Source organism: Meleagris gallopavo, chromosome 4, assembly GCF_905368555.1.
Source record: "Meleagris gallopavo chromosome 4, MGAL_WU_HG_1.1, whole genome shotgun sequence".
Classification (NCBI taxonomy): Eukaryota; Metazoa; Chordata; class Aves; order Galliformes; family Phasianidae; genus Meleagris; species Meleagris gallopavo.
In genome coordinates this window covers 62,001,237-62,016,565 of record NC_139407.1, presented here as the reverse complement: position 1 = coordinate 62,016,565, position 15,329 = coordinate 62,001,237, and the positions used below count along the sequence as shown (strand labels likewise).

At 43.9% G+C, this 15,329-nt stretch overlaps 1 protein-coding gene across 2 annotated transcripts in view; it reads right to left on the bottom strand.

Annotated features, from left to right (window-relative positions):
• SLC75A1 (solute carrier family 75 member 1) overlaps positions 1 to 15,329 on the bottom strand; it is a 27,880-nt gene extending 12,551 nt beyond the window's left edge. Inside the window, exons 1-6 of one of the 2 annotated variants that reach the window (XM_085223575.1) lie at positions 15,307 to 15,329; positions 11,888 to 12,077; positions 9,654 to 9,750; positions 6,130 to 6,233; positions 5,036 to 5,194; positions 2,557 to 2,745 (exon numbers count right to left, since the gene is read on the bottom strand). In XM_085223575.1, the coding sequence (XP_085079701.1) occupies positions 2,557 to 2,745; positions 5,036 to 5,194; positions 6,130 to 6,233; positions 9,654 to 9,750; positions 11,888 to 12,058 (720 nt within the window). In that variant the 5' untranslated portion in view covers positions 12,059 to 12,077; positions 15,307 to 15,329. Of the gene's footprint in view, positions 1 to 2,556; positions 2,746 to 5,035; positions 5,195 to 6,129; positions 6,234 to 9,653; positions 9,751 to 11,887; positions 12,078 to 14,983; positions 15,229 to 15,306 lie in introns of those variants that run through there. The other variant, XM_085223574.1, reaches the window with a different exon arrangement.

The window sequence follows — 15,329 nt, the reverse complement described above, 5'->3', positions numbered from 1 at the left end:
TCTACGTAGAAATATACTTTTTCTTGTATAATTCTCCTACCTTTGCCCTAGAAGCAATAAGTTAGAAATGACTTCATCCAGTGATAGATGAAAACTTTCTTACAACTGATGAAAGCATTCTGCCCCCCCAAATAACGAAGCACACACTGCCCATTGCTGTGACTGTTACACACTGTAAGTTTAGATTCTTTGCAGGTTCAAAATCTGCAATGTCTTAACTTGTGTTTAACCTCTATGCACTGCTCAGTTTTATTTCATGATCACCCAAAGCACCTCGAACAGCAGACACTTCTCACAGTGTCTGTTTGCTGCTTTCTTCCATTGCAGAGGTACTAAGGACTGTGTCCTGAAGCAACAGTGGGTCCAGATGAGGAAGGCAGCCAGGGCCTTGCAGCCTTAACCTTTGAATCAGACACTGATTATCATGCATAGAACAGAACCCTTATTTTATCTTGAATTTGCTTGTGATGCTGCACAGCCCTACATGTGGTTCTTACATGAGTAGCTGAACACCAGAGAAAAAAGTTCTAAGACCCTCCCTTTAGCAAGCCAGCAATGCCCACAGCTAGCTTAGCTAAAAATTACATAAAAGCTCTGAAAGGGTCCAGACTCTACTAGGCACGTTTCCATTCAACCCTTCTATCAAGCAATTCATGGCAGCATCTCTTTTGGCCACCTCATGTAAGTCTCTGGTCCCTCTTTACCTGAAAAACTTGAGGAATAGTGGGAAAAAGAGTAAGAGGGATAGCAGAAACTCTTCGGATGAAGTCTCGTGCTTTCTTCCCCTGACTCCCTTTCACCTTCCTGGTTTTACAGGTTAATTCTAACATGAATGAAAGAAAGATCTGCTCTTTTCTCGATCCTCTTAGATTCAAACGTCCTTGTGGGTTCCTTCCAGCTTGGGGTATTCTATTATTCTTCTATATAGAAAGATAACTGAGAAGAGCACAGATATCATGAGAACACACAATATGTCAAGGAAACAGATGTCTGATCCCACTGATGCAACTTCCTACTGATTGTCATTACCACTTCTCCCTTTTTAGAGCTATGTCATTCCAATGCATTCCATTTTGATACTCTAGTAACACCTGCTCCACCACTGTCCAGCCAAGTGCCAGAAGGCAGACAACATGCCTGCCTTTTCCCTGCCACCCAGAGTGTAAAAAACCTGCTCCTCTTCCACTCCAGGTGGGAGGACAAACCATAGCCAGCTTAGCAATTAAACACCTTGTATTTAGCATGACTGGGATTTGGCCACCTCACCCCAAGAGGGAATTGTTAATCCTCCTTGTTTAATACTTGCTGCTGCATGGAGGCACAGTCCAAAGTGCAGGAAGAGAGCATTCATTTTCTTATCACAGTTCAGTCATGTTGACTAACACAGATTAGCTTAGCAGTAGAACTCTCAAGAGGATAATGAGATGGGAAGAGAAGTGGTCAACAACCATGCAGTAAGGCCCTGTAGCTATTTCTCTCTTCAGCTAAGATGGAATTGTTACAGAACATGATTCCACAGCACTTCCTTACAATAAATATGTTGCCATCAGCTCGGAATGTGCAGCTCAAACCAACAGCAGGATTTTATTTGGAATGCTTAGAAACAGCCAAATAGGAAAGGGAAACAGATGACACATGGGAGAGCTCTAAAAACATTAATTAATTAATTAATTTAAAAAGTTGCAGTGCTTTGGAAGGTACACAAGCAAACAACTTCACATCAAACACACCCTGCTGGCAAACAATCAGGGAAGGTCAAGTTTTGTCTGGGCAGGAGCATTGCAGACAAGGTTTGTGAACAATAATTAGTAATAACCAATTCCTTTGGCCATCGAGAGACCAAGCATGATTCAGTGGGTGAGTGCTGCTTAGAAGAAGCAAGGGAGGACAGGAAAGAATCGATCCAGCTGAAGACCTCGAATCAAATGTTTCGCTCAGATACCAAGGGCTGAATTCAGACTCTCCCACACCATCAGAGGAGAATGTTCCAAGAGACTTTGTATCAGATACATAGCTTGGACAGCACCCAATCACATGATATGAAACCATAATGCTAACAAGTGTTCGGCTCCACAAATCCAAACAGTCACTGCATGTTAGCATATGTAGATATCTTACGTCTGTGAAAGACAGAACAGCTCAGAAATAAGAGTCACTGCTACTTCAGTGCTCAAAATTATCAAGCACAGACAAGATAACAGTTTAAAAAAATTCTAATATATACTGGGTAACCGGAAGAAGATCCACAGTCCCTAATGCGTGCAGTTATGATTGGCTGAAATTCTTCTCCAGGGAGTCATTCCAATCATAGTTTAAAAATTCATCCTCTCCCTCCCAGGTTCCCATTAGCATTTGACCACAGCAATACCAGCAATTAATCATTCATGCTAATAACAAACATTTCTCATGTTGTACTGGACTGGGAGGTGAGACCATCTTACAACCACTTTGCTAATAGTAAATGCTAGTCCCAGGAATGAGCTAAATTCCTGAGATATTGGCTCAGCCCCTTCTTCACTACATCCAGTATCTCAGCAGTTCTCAAATCCTGCTTACCCGTTTTTCTTTGGGAAGTGTCTCTGGAAGCAGGAAGAAGATGAAAATCAAGTCAGCTGCAGCAAACGTGAGTGCTAATAATGCTGAACGAAGATAGAAGACTTCTCCTTTTTCTGTCTTCATGGCTAGATAAGCTCCAATCATGGGACCCAGAGTAAAACCGAGGGAGAAAGCAACACCAATCATTGCCTGCAGAGATACAAATGGACATTGACACAAAGTTTTAGACACCAGTTTGTTAAGTTAACTCAATTCTAAAACTAGACCCTTGGCATTTGCCTTAAAGAAGTGTAAACATCAAATGTAACCACCCTGAGGATGTAAGGAATGCACAGCAAACAGCACTGAATCTGTTAGTTCCAAATACCCCTTTTTATTTTCACCTTAGCAGCAAAGTGGCAGTGACAAGCTGCAGTTTGATGAAGGGATATCTAGGGATACCAGTCCTTGTATGGTTATGAGTGAAAAGAAGTTGAGAAAGGCAAGAATGACTCTCACCTCAGGAACTGCTCAGCCAACAGATCCTTAAGCCACAGCATAAACTTTAGTAGTGTAAAACTGTTTGGAGAAGGAAGGATAGCACCGTGGTAGGAAAAGACAGTGATCACAGAATCACAGAATGGCCTGGATTGAACAGAACCACAATGATCACCTGGTTTCAATCCTCTGCTGTGTGCAGGGTCACCAACCAGCAGACCAGGCTGCCCAGAGCCACATCCAGCCTGGCCTTGAATGCCTCCAGGCATGGGGCATCCAGAACCTCCTTGGGCAGCCTGTTCCACTGCGTCACCACCCTATGGGTGAAAAACTTCCTCCCAGTATCTAACCTAAACCTCCCCTGTCTGAATTTAAAACCATTCCCCCTTGTCCCATCACTATCCACTCTCATAAACAGCCATTCCTCCTCCTGTTTATACACTCCCTTCCAGTACTGGAAGGCCACAATGAGGTCCTCCCAGAGACCTCACTTCCCCAAGCTAAACAAGCCCAGTTCCCTCAACTTTTCTTCATAGGAGAGGTGCTCCAGCCTTCTGATCATCTTAGTGGCCCTCCTCTGGACCTGCTCCAAGAGCTCCACAATGTCTATAGCTTCTAAACTGATTTGGTAATTTTTGTATTTAGGAACATAGCAAACATTGAGAGGCTTCTCAGAACTACCTGCGTGTAGTACAGGTACTAAAGAGGATTTATTAACTCACCATGAAATCAGCACATAGGAAAGGAGGTAGAAACTGTACATACCAGATGAGAGCTTAGCAGAACACTGATTTGAGTCATTTGTCTCAGTCAAACTGCTTAAGAATACAACAGTGCAGAATGTGCCTCACTTTCTTTAAGAGACATGCTGAGGCATACATTCACACATGCAGGACCTAAATTTGTGCCACCCCAGGAGACCATTTTCTTGCTTTTTCAGTCTATTTGACTTTACCTGTAGTACTAAACTAAAAGAGGTGAGATCATGCTCAGGTGTCCTGTTCTGTTTCAACCTGCCCAAGTAGCATTCTCTCAGGCAATGCTACAGCACAGTTTGGGAATAGCATCAGTCAGGACTCTTTCCAGAAAGCAGAATGAACATGCCTACTCTGCTTTGAAAAAGAAGAGAAGAAATAGTTTAGCCATATGGATGTCAGCCATGCTGTACTAAACTACTTGCTCTCAAGCCCTAAAAATAAGATGTGACCCATTTTATTTACTAGTGCTGTATGGCTGTCCTTCCCCATAAATGTATTTTTGTTCACCAGGATTATAATAAATAGTTTGGAAAATTCATTAGCTATCCCTGTGAAATCCCCTCCCAAGAAGCAGCTGTCCCACATAGTGATTTATAACGCTGTTAATAGAGGTTTGGGGCCCTGAGGCTTTTATAAAATAAAAGATCTAACTAGCAATCCACAGCCAAAGTTCAGCCTGTAGGGTGTTTCCATCTGGTCTGCTGCCTTTTAGAAGAGGAAAGGGCAGCTGTTCGTAACACTTGCTGCTCAGTCAGCCAAACACCACATCCACCACCCGCTGAGCCCAGATCCTAAAGTCAGTGCATCATCCAATGAAGGCAGGAGGCATATTGGGCAGTGCTGCTGCACTTCCACAGATTAGAAAGGTTAGAAAAATGGGTTGTCCTATAACTGGGCTCCTGTTACCAAAATTGGGCCATTCTGAGATGAAAGATCTTTCATTTTCTCAGCTGTTATAATTGGGATTAAAGTTATCAACAGGAGTAATAGATTTAACACTTAGGCCTGTGGTTGTTTTCACATCTAGGATACCTGCATTTCACTTGTAGGTAAAAGTCATGGACAAGTAAAGGCTGAGAGCTCATCAGCAAAGTGACCTGGCATATTTTCAAAAGCAACATAACATTAAAGTCATGTTTTCACTTGATCAATGAACGCACATCTGAGGAAGACATCCTGAGCACCTGAAATCAATTAAAAGTGAGCCAGTAAAGCCAAATATATATTTCACATGTGTTACTCACCATGCCCTTGCTCCGTGCTTTTGGAGAGCCCAAGTCAGCAATTATAGCTGTGCAGAGGCTGACATTCCCTTTGCTTATTCCACCTATCATCCTGGAGAGAAGAAAAACGCCGAAAGACCGAGATGCAGCCCATAGTGCATAAGATGCTATCAAACCCATCTGCAAGCAAGAAAGGTTTCTTATAAAGGGCAGGAAAAGGTACCTTGTTTTTGCACATTTTCCTGCTCAACATTTGTTTTGTTTGTTTTGTTTTCCTGACTTTCAACAGCTGCTCCAAAAACTATACAACAGACACACGCGAATACGCTGATACTGGGCAATGTCCTGGAGAGCAATACAAAAGAGTAGAGACAAAGCCACAAAATCTCCAGATAACTGTGAGACCACCAATAAAATAAGAATATCAAGAAAAACTCAAAGGAGCTAAATCAGTCCAGGCATAAGACCACTTTAGTACATGCTGTTCCATTTGTTCCCAAGAGAATTTTGGGTTCAAAATAAGAGTTCACAGTTCTAGCCACTAAATTTCATAATCAATCATAAACACGTATATTTCTTTAGCTCAGTCTCCACAGCCCTACAGGACAGCTGGCTTTGGATATCACCTGTTGCCAAGTTCCATGTATGTATGTACATGCTTCTGTAACTAGAGCCCTGTACTTTGACTAGCAAGAGAGAAAACTTCTTGAAGAATGATCATTTCCATAAGAAAAGTAATATAGGACTGCTTAACCAACAAACCCCAGGCTCTCTGAAACAGGTCATGAAGTGATCAGCCCTCAGGTACTTGAGGAATTCAATATACAGGGATTACATCTCATATTTGCAAACTGTACATCTGAAGTCAAATTCTCATACACAAAGGTAAGGAATTTTGGAAAATCCCAGAAATAGGCCTTTTATGTGCAATTATGGATCTGGGAACTTCAGTTTAAGCAATCTGTTTTGGAAGTGTAACCAAGTGACTTGGCAGAAAGTCAACAACCACCAGATCTAGAAGACTGAAGCTCCCATCTTCTGTGCTAGCCACAGGACCACAGTGTCTTCAACTGCACAGTGATATAGCATGACTAAAACCAGTGTGAGACACATACCGCTGTCATCAAGATGACTGGCCTTCTGCCCAAGCAGTCTGATACAGCTCCAGTGAGGGGAGAGGAGAAAAACTGAAGGATGGAAAACACTGAGCCAATCAAGCCTAAAAAAATAAATAACAAATAAAAATGTATATCTTCAGATGTGCTGCCTTCATCTTCAGATACCAAATCAAACTGTCCCAGACCTATCACTCCATTATGTCCATTAAAAACACACAATTAAATGTAGAACAACATCTACAAAGAATAGCATAGTCTCTGAAACCAAGTCACCCTCAGAACACTGATCTTCCATCGTTATTTCACTAAGTAGGCAAATCCACAGACAGACCAGAGTAATAGGGATAAGCTGGATGAGTCACTGGTTACCTCATGGGTGAGGAGTGGTTTGAAACTCACTGGTTATAATGGTACACAGATTTTCCAGTGTTTTCCAAACTGACTTCATATATTTTCTGTTCCTAATGCAGAGATAATGCAACCTTTAATAGTCATAATTCTTTTAAGAATTTTTTGATTGTTTGAACCTGATTCTGCCACGTATAATTAGCTTTCCTTTCCTTCTTATCATGGAAAGAAGGACATAAGCACTGCTGTTAGAGAGGCATACTAAGAGGTAGGAGTGATTCCAACAGACTCCGAGAGTCTTTTGAAATCTGCCTCCAGCTTCTGTGATCTTTAATTCCTCTTTTCTCTTGCCATCTCAAGCTTCACATACACATTAATTTGCACTACGCTTTCAATAAGCAGGCAAATAAATGCCTTGCTGTCACAATTTTTCCTCTGAAGAAAAAAATGGGTTACGCATCTCAGATCATCCTGTTATCAAAGCTAGAAAAGACTGAGGAGAGAGAGATGAGTAGTACTGCTCCCACAAAGCTTAAAGGAGGCAGAATATTGATACTGAATACCTCAGGGGGAGCAGTTCCTAACTGCTCAAAAGTCTAAAAGATTGTTATAGTTCCACACACTGGCAGTTTAAGTTAAGAAGTCCTTGTATGCCAAGCACCACAAATGCCCAGCCATACCAAATACAACAGGAACAAGCTGGGAGCGGGGGGTGACAACACTGGCAGTACCCTTGTTAACCACACAGTGTGGACTGGGCAGAGCAGGGTTCCACAAGCAGAGTCTGTCTGGTGACGGTCCAAGGCAAAACAAGTGGAAATGAGGCTGTACCTATGATACAGCTTAGGTGTGGGCCCAAGCCTGAGCTGAAATACAGCTCCTGAATCACTGGGCAGAAGGTGTAGGCGGCAGTTGGTCAAGGCAGTTATAGTTTGGCAGCCAAGGCAAGAGCCTTGACATCAGCAAGGAAGGTTTCCGCTTTGAAGAGGTTGCAATCTAAGCAATGCTGAAAGACAACAGAATATACCCTGCACTAGGAGAAACAAGATAACCTTGCAAGTATCTTTCCAATTCTATGCTCTGTGCTGCAGACAGGCAACAGGAAGATCGTGGTGGCCCCTGCTTAACATCGAAGTGTGATGAACTTTCCCACTATAACCATTTAAGGTGCAGTCAGAAAAGATGGGCTGAAAGAGCAGCTGACTACAACTAAGAAAGCCTGTCCATCTTTCCCTGCTCCTGCAGCCTTGGTCAGCTCTCCAGTGAGCTAATTCAACTCAATCTGGAAGAAAGCTGATCTAGGAAAAAGAAAAGGCTTCTGTTGGTTTAGGAAATCAGATGGCTAAGAGGGGCTGTCAGCAAAGCCAGCAGAAGAGATGGAATCAAAAGTGGCATCCGCTCTCACTGCCCACAGCTGTCAGGTAATTAGTGGACATTCCCATCATTGCCCATTACAGTTCCTGAATGCTTTTCTCCTGAACAGATAATATCAAGAGGTAAAAGCTTCCTTTCCAAGACAAACATTTTATCTGTATGTTCCCAGTTACACGTTATATTTTCTTTAATGAATAAAAGGGTCAGGTCAGGACTTCTCTGGAAAGAGATGAGAGATTTCTCCTTCCCGTGAAAGTCACTGAGCCAAACCCAGGGATACAGCACTCCCAGGAGTGCAGGACACAGCAAGGAAAATGAAAGGCAGCAAGTTGGACATGACTGTCAGCTCCAGCCCCTTATTTGAACAGAGCCTGAGACTGTGAGCAGGAGCGAGGAGGAGGAGGCCTGCAGCCACGCCTCAGAGGAGACAGAAAAGAGTTTCTGAGGGATTAAACTGTTTCCTACCATTCAAAGCCAGTAATTCGAATGAATGTAAGCACTGGGTTTCCTGTACTACCTCTGCAGGAGCTCACCCACCTTGGAGTGTTCTAGTGACAGCAAAGGATTTTGGACCCTACAAGGCAGCAGCTCTGCTGCATTTAATAGGACTAATAAGACCTACAAGCAGTGCTGCACTATAGCTGCCTAGGGGAGGTGGGACTTGAACTCACAGGCTTCCAATTCTGGTGTTTTCTACTGACTGATCTCCAATCAGTTGAGAAAGGAGAGTAATTTCTGTGACCATGCAGGGTCTAGCACAGCAGGCTCCTAACTCTCAGCTAGCAGTCCAACCATAAGGCCTGTATTTCTGAAGCAATCCAAAGAACAAATTAGGATAATTCAGGTTAAAAGGGACCTCTGAAAAAAGTCATCTCCAGTGGCTTATAGGATCAACTCTGAGGACAGACTGAATCATTCACGGGTTCATCCCATCAGAGTTTGAAAACCTCTGAGGATGGAGACCACAACACCTTTCTGGGCAGTTTGTTCCACTGACCATCATCACTGTGAAAAAGTTTCTCCTTATTTCCAGCCTGAACGTCTCTTCCTTCAAACCTATGCCTTGCTGCCTCTCCTGCTACCATGCACTTCAGTAAAGAGCCTCACAGCCTTCCCCACTAACCCTTCCGCTGTTATTGTAAGGCTGCCAATAGTTGTAGGCTGCCTCAGCCTCTCCATCTTCACAGCCCTCTGCTGAACTCACTGCAGTTTATGGATGTTGTCTTTGTACTGAGGAGTACAGAACTGTATACAGTGCACATTATGTGTACTAACAAGTGCTGAGTGGAGGGAGATGATCATTTCTCTCCCTCTGCTGGCTCTGCTCCTGCTCACACTGCCCAAGTGCTGTTGGTGCCCTTCCTGCTGGGCACACTGCAGGCTCAGCTTGCTGCTCACCAGGACCCCGAGGACCCTTACAGCAAGGCTGCTCCCTGCCAGTCAGTGCCCAGCCCGTATCAACAACAGGGACTGGCCCTTCCCAAGGGCAGGACCTCACATTTGTCCTCACTGAATTTCATAAAGTTCTTGTTGGACCATTCCTCCTGCTTGTCTAGATGCCTCCAAATGACAAAGATGTACTGTCCAAATAATTCCTCTTTGTTAGTTTACAAAAACAAAATCATTTATAGCCTACTGTAAGAGATGCAAGTATGCTACTTGTGATTTTTTTGTTGTTGTTTGTTTGTTTGTTTGTTTGTTTTTGGTCAATTTTTCACCATTCCTCACAACAATATTGAGGTAACTTGAAAGTAGTGCAATTTTTTTTTTCTTTTCTTTTTATTTTTTTAATTCCATACCTCCAAACAAGACACTGTTGTATTTCCTCTCTGGAGGCATTCCAACCATTGCTGCAAACCAGTCCACACCACGTTGCAATGACAAATAGAATCCATCCTGCAAAACAGATAGCTGGGAAATAGAAGCAGGAAGATTGTTTCTCTGCTTTATTTCCAAAGACAGCATCAGAGCTTAGTGAACTAGTCATGATGTTAAAAGATTCCTCCTCTCCTTTTCCTACCAGGGAAAATTACCTGTTGTCATAGGCTAAAAATAGCTTAAACTGTGAATGCTAACATGGAACAGGTAATTGAGGACATGTCTTTGGGTGGGCAGATGTCTGGATTAGAATTTTTTAAACTATCAGTCCCACTACTTCTAAAATCTAGACTAAAAATGTCATGTTCCACATCCTTCAATTAATAAAGCAGCCTAAGAGACACTCTATCCCTCTACAGATAGAGTATAGATGATCTAGACTAGGAAAGCCAGGGGTGTTAGCTCCACAGAAAAGAAGATATGGAGAGAAAAAGAATGGTTCCTGAGATGAGGAGGAGGGTTTGAAAAGAGGGTCCTGGAAAAAAAAGGTGAAAATCTGGCTAGAAGAAATACTTTGGAAGCAGAGAAAGATCCCAGTGGTTACAGTTAGGGTTAGAGACAGAATAGGAGGAAAGACAAAGCCTACAGCTGCAGCTGGAGTGGGGCTGGAAAGGAACTGTGAGATAGAGGTGTGGACTGCAAAAATAATTCTCCCCTGACAACTTCATCTTATCTGCTAACAAACACCTGACAGTGGGAGCCATGAGCAGCTGCACGGCATGGAACCAATATGACTTTCTGCCCTTCATTCCTAGATCAGTAGTCATCTCTCCTCTAAGAACAGATGTTGAAAATAGTGAATGTGATGCTAGGGGTGGCAGAAAGTAGAATCTCCTAAGAGGTGACCCCACAACCTCTCTGGGTCTGTACCAGCGCTCCACCACCCACAAAGCACAGAAGTACTTTCTGATGTATAGATAAAACCTCCTGTGTTCCTGTTTGTGCCCACTGCTTCTTGTCCTGGCACTGGGAACCACAAAATAAAGCTTACTCTATCCTCTTTGCACTCTCCCTTCAGGTACAAGTCTTTATAGACATTGATGAAATTCCCCGAGCTTCTTTTTCCCCAGGCTGAGCAGTCCCAGGTCTCAGCATCTCCTCATAGCACAGGTGTGCCAGTTCCTCCCTTGGTCATCTTGGTGGCTTCTGCTGGACTTTTTCTGCAAGTCCATGGCTCTTTCGTACTGGGAATGCAGGGCTGGAACAGCTGGTGCAGCCTCACCAACACGAGTTGAGCAGAAGGATCATCTTTCTTCATCAGCAGTGCTTTGCCTAGAGCAGCTAAGAATACCATTAGCCTTCTTGGCAGCAAGGGCACATCGCTGTTCCATGCTCAACTCGGTGTCCACCAGAACTGCTTTCCAGATGGGTGTCCCCAGCATGTCCTGGTGCCTGGGGCTGTTCCCCCCCAGCTGCAGGGCTCGGCACCTCTTACTGAACTTCAGGAAGTTCTCATCAGCCCAGCTCCTCAGCCTATTCAGTCTAACCAATCCAGTCCTCAGCTACTGCTGGTGAATGAATTATTAAAACCTCTTAGGGATTCTTGCTATTGATACCACTGCTCTCAGCAGCCAGATGATAAGGGATGGATTTTGCATACAGTAATGTATGATTCGATTACAGAGCACATCATGCATTTAGGCATCAGTGTCTGGCTCTTTGTTTTGATAAACAAGCCTGGGGGAAACTAAGTTATCAGCTAGATACAAATGCATCTTATACTGCAGCCAGATCTTCTATATCCCAGTTTTCAGAACTAAACGGCACTCAAAAGCAACACACATTATGACACATGAAAGCATTCATCTTTTAGATGAGATGAAGGTCACTGCAACAAACAATCAAATGAATAGGAAGAGCCAGGACCAGTATAAAGTAATTACAAAATTACAAATTACAGCCCCCAGGAAATAACTGAATTTTCCCTCAGAACAAATCTCTCATTTCAGTGAAATAGCAAGAAACAGGAATCTTACCTAAGTTCACAAAAAAATAAAAAATAAAAAATCATCACTCCATGAACAGTTTAAATGTGCTGGATGTTGTTCTGCCTACAGCTACTTGGGTTGCCCTGAAACAAAGGAATTTTATTCTATCCTTCCCTAAATGTCTCATGCCTAACATTTTCAGCAGGCTGCCTTCCTCTATTGCTTACCTCAGTCTGGCTGTAATAATCAAGGATGGAAGGAAACAATGGCAAGATGAGAGCAAATCCCAACAAGTCGATGAGGAGTGCCAGGAAGACAATTGTAATGACACGACTGCAGTTCTGCTCTTGCATGTCATCAGCGGAGCTGCTGCTGGCTTCTCTCCCTCTCAGAGCCATGTTCCCAAGTGTTCTGATCCTAAAAAATTACATTTATATCCAGTTAACAAAAAGCATTTTGCAGGCCTTTCATAACAGTATTTTACTGATTCATTCTTGCTTTTTATGGATCTCGTAATAATAAATATAAGTTATGGCTATATTAAACTACCTGGTTTTCAAAGGGAACGGGACTCCATCTCTCTAGACGTGGTTCTTAGCTCGATACCAAACTTACCCTCATGAAAACCAAGCAAAAAGGCAGTAAGATTATAAACTCTTTTGGAGGAACATCCCAAATACAGTATACAAATAAGAAGCATTTAAAGTTTGTTAACAAGTGAGTAAGCTTTACCAAATGTTTTAAATTCAGCATTACTGTAAAACAGACAAGGTGCTCTCATTTTGATTATCTGCATTCAAGTAACTAAGAGACTTCTTATACCTTTAGAGTACACTGTAAATGACTATAGTAATATCACTTGGAAAGAAAAGAAAGAAAAAAGATAAACTTCCAAACTATTGCAGGAATGCTGCCCTCGGGACAAATCCTGCACAGCTGGACAGCAGCAGATACTTCAGAAACAAGCAGTTTTTGAAACTTTCTCTTCTTAATTTCTGTCTGACAGCCACTGATAGGATATGAATTGGGGCATCAAATGACTGAGGCAGCATTTCACTCTGTCAGAATTATCAGAACTATCAGAAGGAACTCTTTCTTTGAAAGCATTCCAAAACAGTGTTAAAGACCTGAACAAGGATGCAGACGTTCAGTATTTAATAAATAAAAAAGTCAGTTCATATTCTGAAAAACTTCCACTTCAACAGATATCAAACACACGGAGCAATACAAAAAGCCATGAAACTGTGAATTGCAGGTTTGTAAAACATTACAGTACATCTCAGTGATAAGACAGTGAGCCCCATCCACTGCAAAAATCCCTGAATATTTGTTACATGAAAAGAGGGAAAAAGGAAACTATTTAATTCAGCTGAAAGTCCTTCAATACCAAAAAAACCATTGGTTTTAATAAGTCAGGACAGAAAACACTGAGCATATTTTTGTACAAATCCTATCCTAGACAAGACATACCGTATTCTACATACAAGTCAATGTGTATATAACATCCTGCTATACTAACTAAAGATCTAACACTTTGTTATGCTCAGTTATAAATATTTTCATGACATTTCCTTACTTGTGGATTCAATTCACCAGCACTGAAGTGTTGTTAAAGTTCAAACACCATGAGGTAACCATGGAAGGGGGCCACATGCAATCTGTTTAAGTTGGCATAATACATTTAAATCTGCTAGTGAGCAGAGCAGTTTGGTTGTGTTCAGGACCACAGAGCTATAGAATATCCCAAGTTGGAAGGGACCCACAATGATCACAGAGTCCAGCTCCCGGCTCCACACAGGATCTCCCAAACCCAATGTCTGAGAGCGGTGTCCAAACACTCCTTGAGCTCCAGCAGCTCAGGGCTGTGCCCACTGCCCTGGGCAGCCCGTTCCATGCCCACCGCCCTCTGGTGCAGACCCTTTCCCCAACCCCCAGCTGCCCCTCCCCTGACACAGCTCCATGCCGTTCCCTCGGGCCCTGTCACTGTCACACAGAGCAGAGCTCAGCGCTGCTCCTCCGCTCCCTGTGAGGAGCTGCAGCTGCCATGAGGCCTCCCCTCAGCTCCTCTGCTCTGGCCTGAACAAACCAAACAACTTCAGCTGCTCCTCACACGTCTTCCCCTCCAGACCTTTCACCATCTTTGTAGTTCCCCTTTGGACACTCTCTAACAGTTCTATGTTCTTTTTGTACTATGCTATGCCAAACTGGATACAGTAAACTCCCAAATCTCTATCAGCAGGGTTGCCCTACAGAGTCTTATCCCCCATTCATTACATAGAGCCATGGTTGTCTCTTCTCAGGGTCAGAATTTGGCACTTTAAACTTCACATAGTATCCTTTTATTTAAAATATATCATCAACACTACAAATATTTAGTAGTATTTATTTACCCAAATGACTTAAAATTATCTCTGGAACCCAAAGCAGCCATTTGTTTAGACATAATCCTTGGCTCTGGGTCTGCCTAGCCAAGGGATAGGTTCACTATGGCAACGTCTATCTTGTTTTTCCTAACAATTTGTGTATTCATTCACAGAATTGTATCACCAAGCTGAACTTTACTGCAATGTTCCTTACATAGGGCAACATCCTTTACACGTAAATCACTGCCATTTCAGCTTGTGTGCAGCTTCAACCTGCTGATGCCAGCACTGACCTTTCAGGTAATGGAGTTTGGGCAACACTGCTGCAGTTTCCCTTACACAACCTCCAAAGCACTCCATCTTTCTGCCTTTGTGTTCCATTGCTTTTGTTGTTCCAACCTCTCCATATATACGTATTTTTTTCACTAGGCAGGAACCCACAAAACATTTTATTGGGCCCCGGCATCCGTCAGCAAAAACAAAGCACTTCACCTCGACCGTAACATTTGATCTTTGTGAGTCATGGTTTAATGCAGGAAGGGGATCTGTTCCCTTGGATGTTCCACATTCCTGATATCTCTACCACCTGATACTCCCTTACCAACCCTCTTGAAATCGCCCAGCTCTGCCTTAACCCACCCGAGTCTCGGGGAGGCTCCTCTGAGTGTTCAACAAACTCCTCGCTCAGGTTAAATGCTGAATTTTTTTAACCAGGGAAAAAAAATATGTATTTATAAATGAAAAAATTCCCAGAGCGGCATAAAAGCAGAGGAAACCCGAACGGGGGAAGGGGCGGCCCTTCCGAGATGCGCCGTCCTCAGCGCGGACCCGCAGTCCTGGCCACCGCCCGCCCAGGCAGAGCCGCAGTACCGCCGATGCGAGGCCGCGCCCGACCCGGCCGCCCTCCGTCTCTCTCCCTCCCATCCTCCGGCAGAGCCAGCTCCGCGCCAGGCCACCTACCGCTCCTCCGCCCGCCGAGAGCCGTCCCTAGGGATGCTGCGGGCGGCGGCTCCTCCCCGGCTCTCTTCGGCGCCCGGCGGCCTTCCTCTTCCGGCCGGGGATGCAGCCGGGCGCCCCGAGGAGGAGCCACCTCCCGCCGCGCCGAGTGGAGCCGCCGTGCCGGGCTGGGCTGACTCCGTGAGGGAGCAACGGCCGCCCTTCAGCGCGCGCCGCCGCAGCGCTCAAACCCAGCGCCGACCTGGCGAGGAGGGCCGCTTCAGCGGGCCTTCGGTCACAACTAAGGATAGCCCGAGCCCTAACGTGTTATGAATTGAAATCTTTACCTCACGCTGCAGCAGTTTCTTCT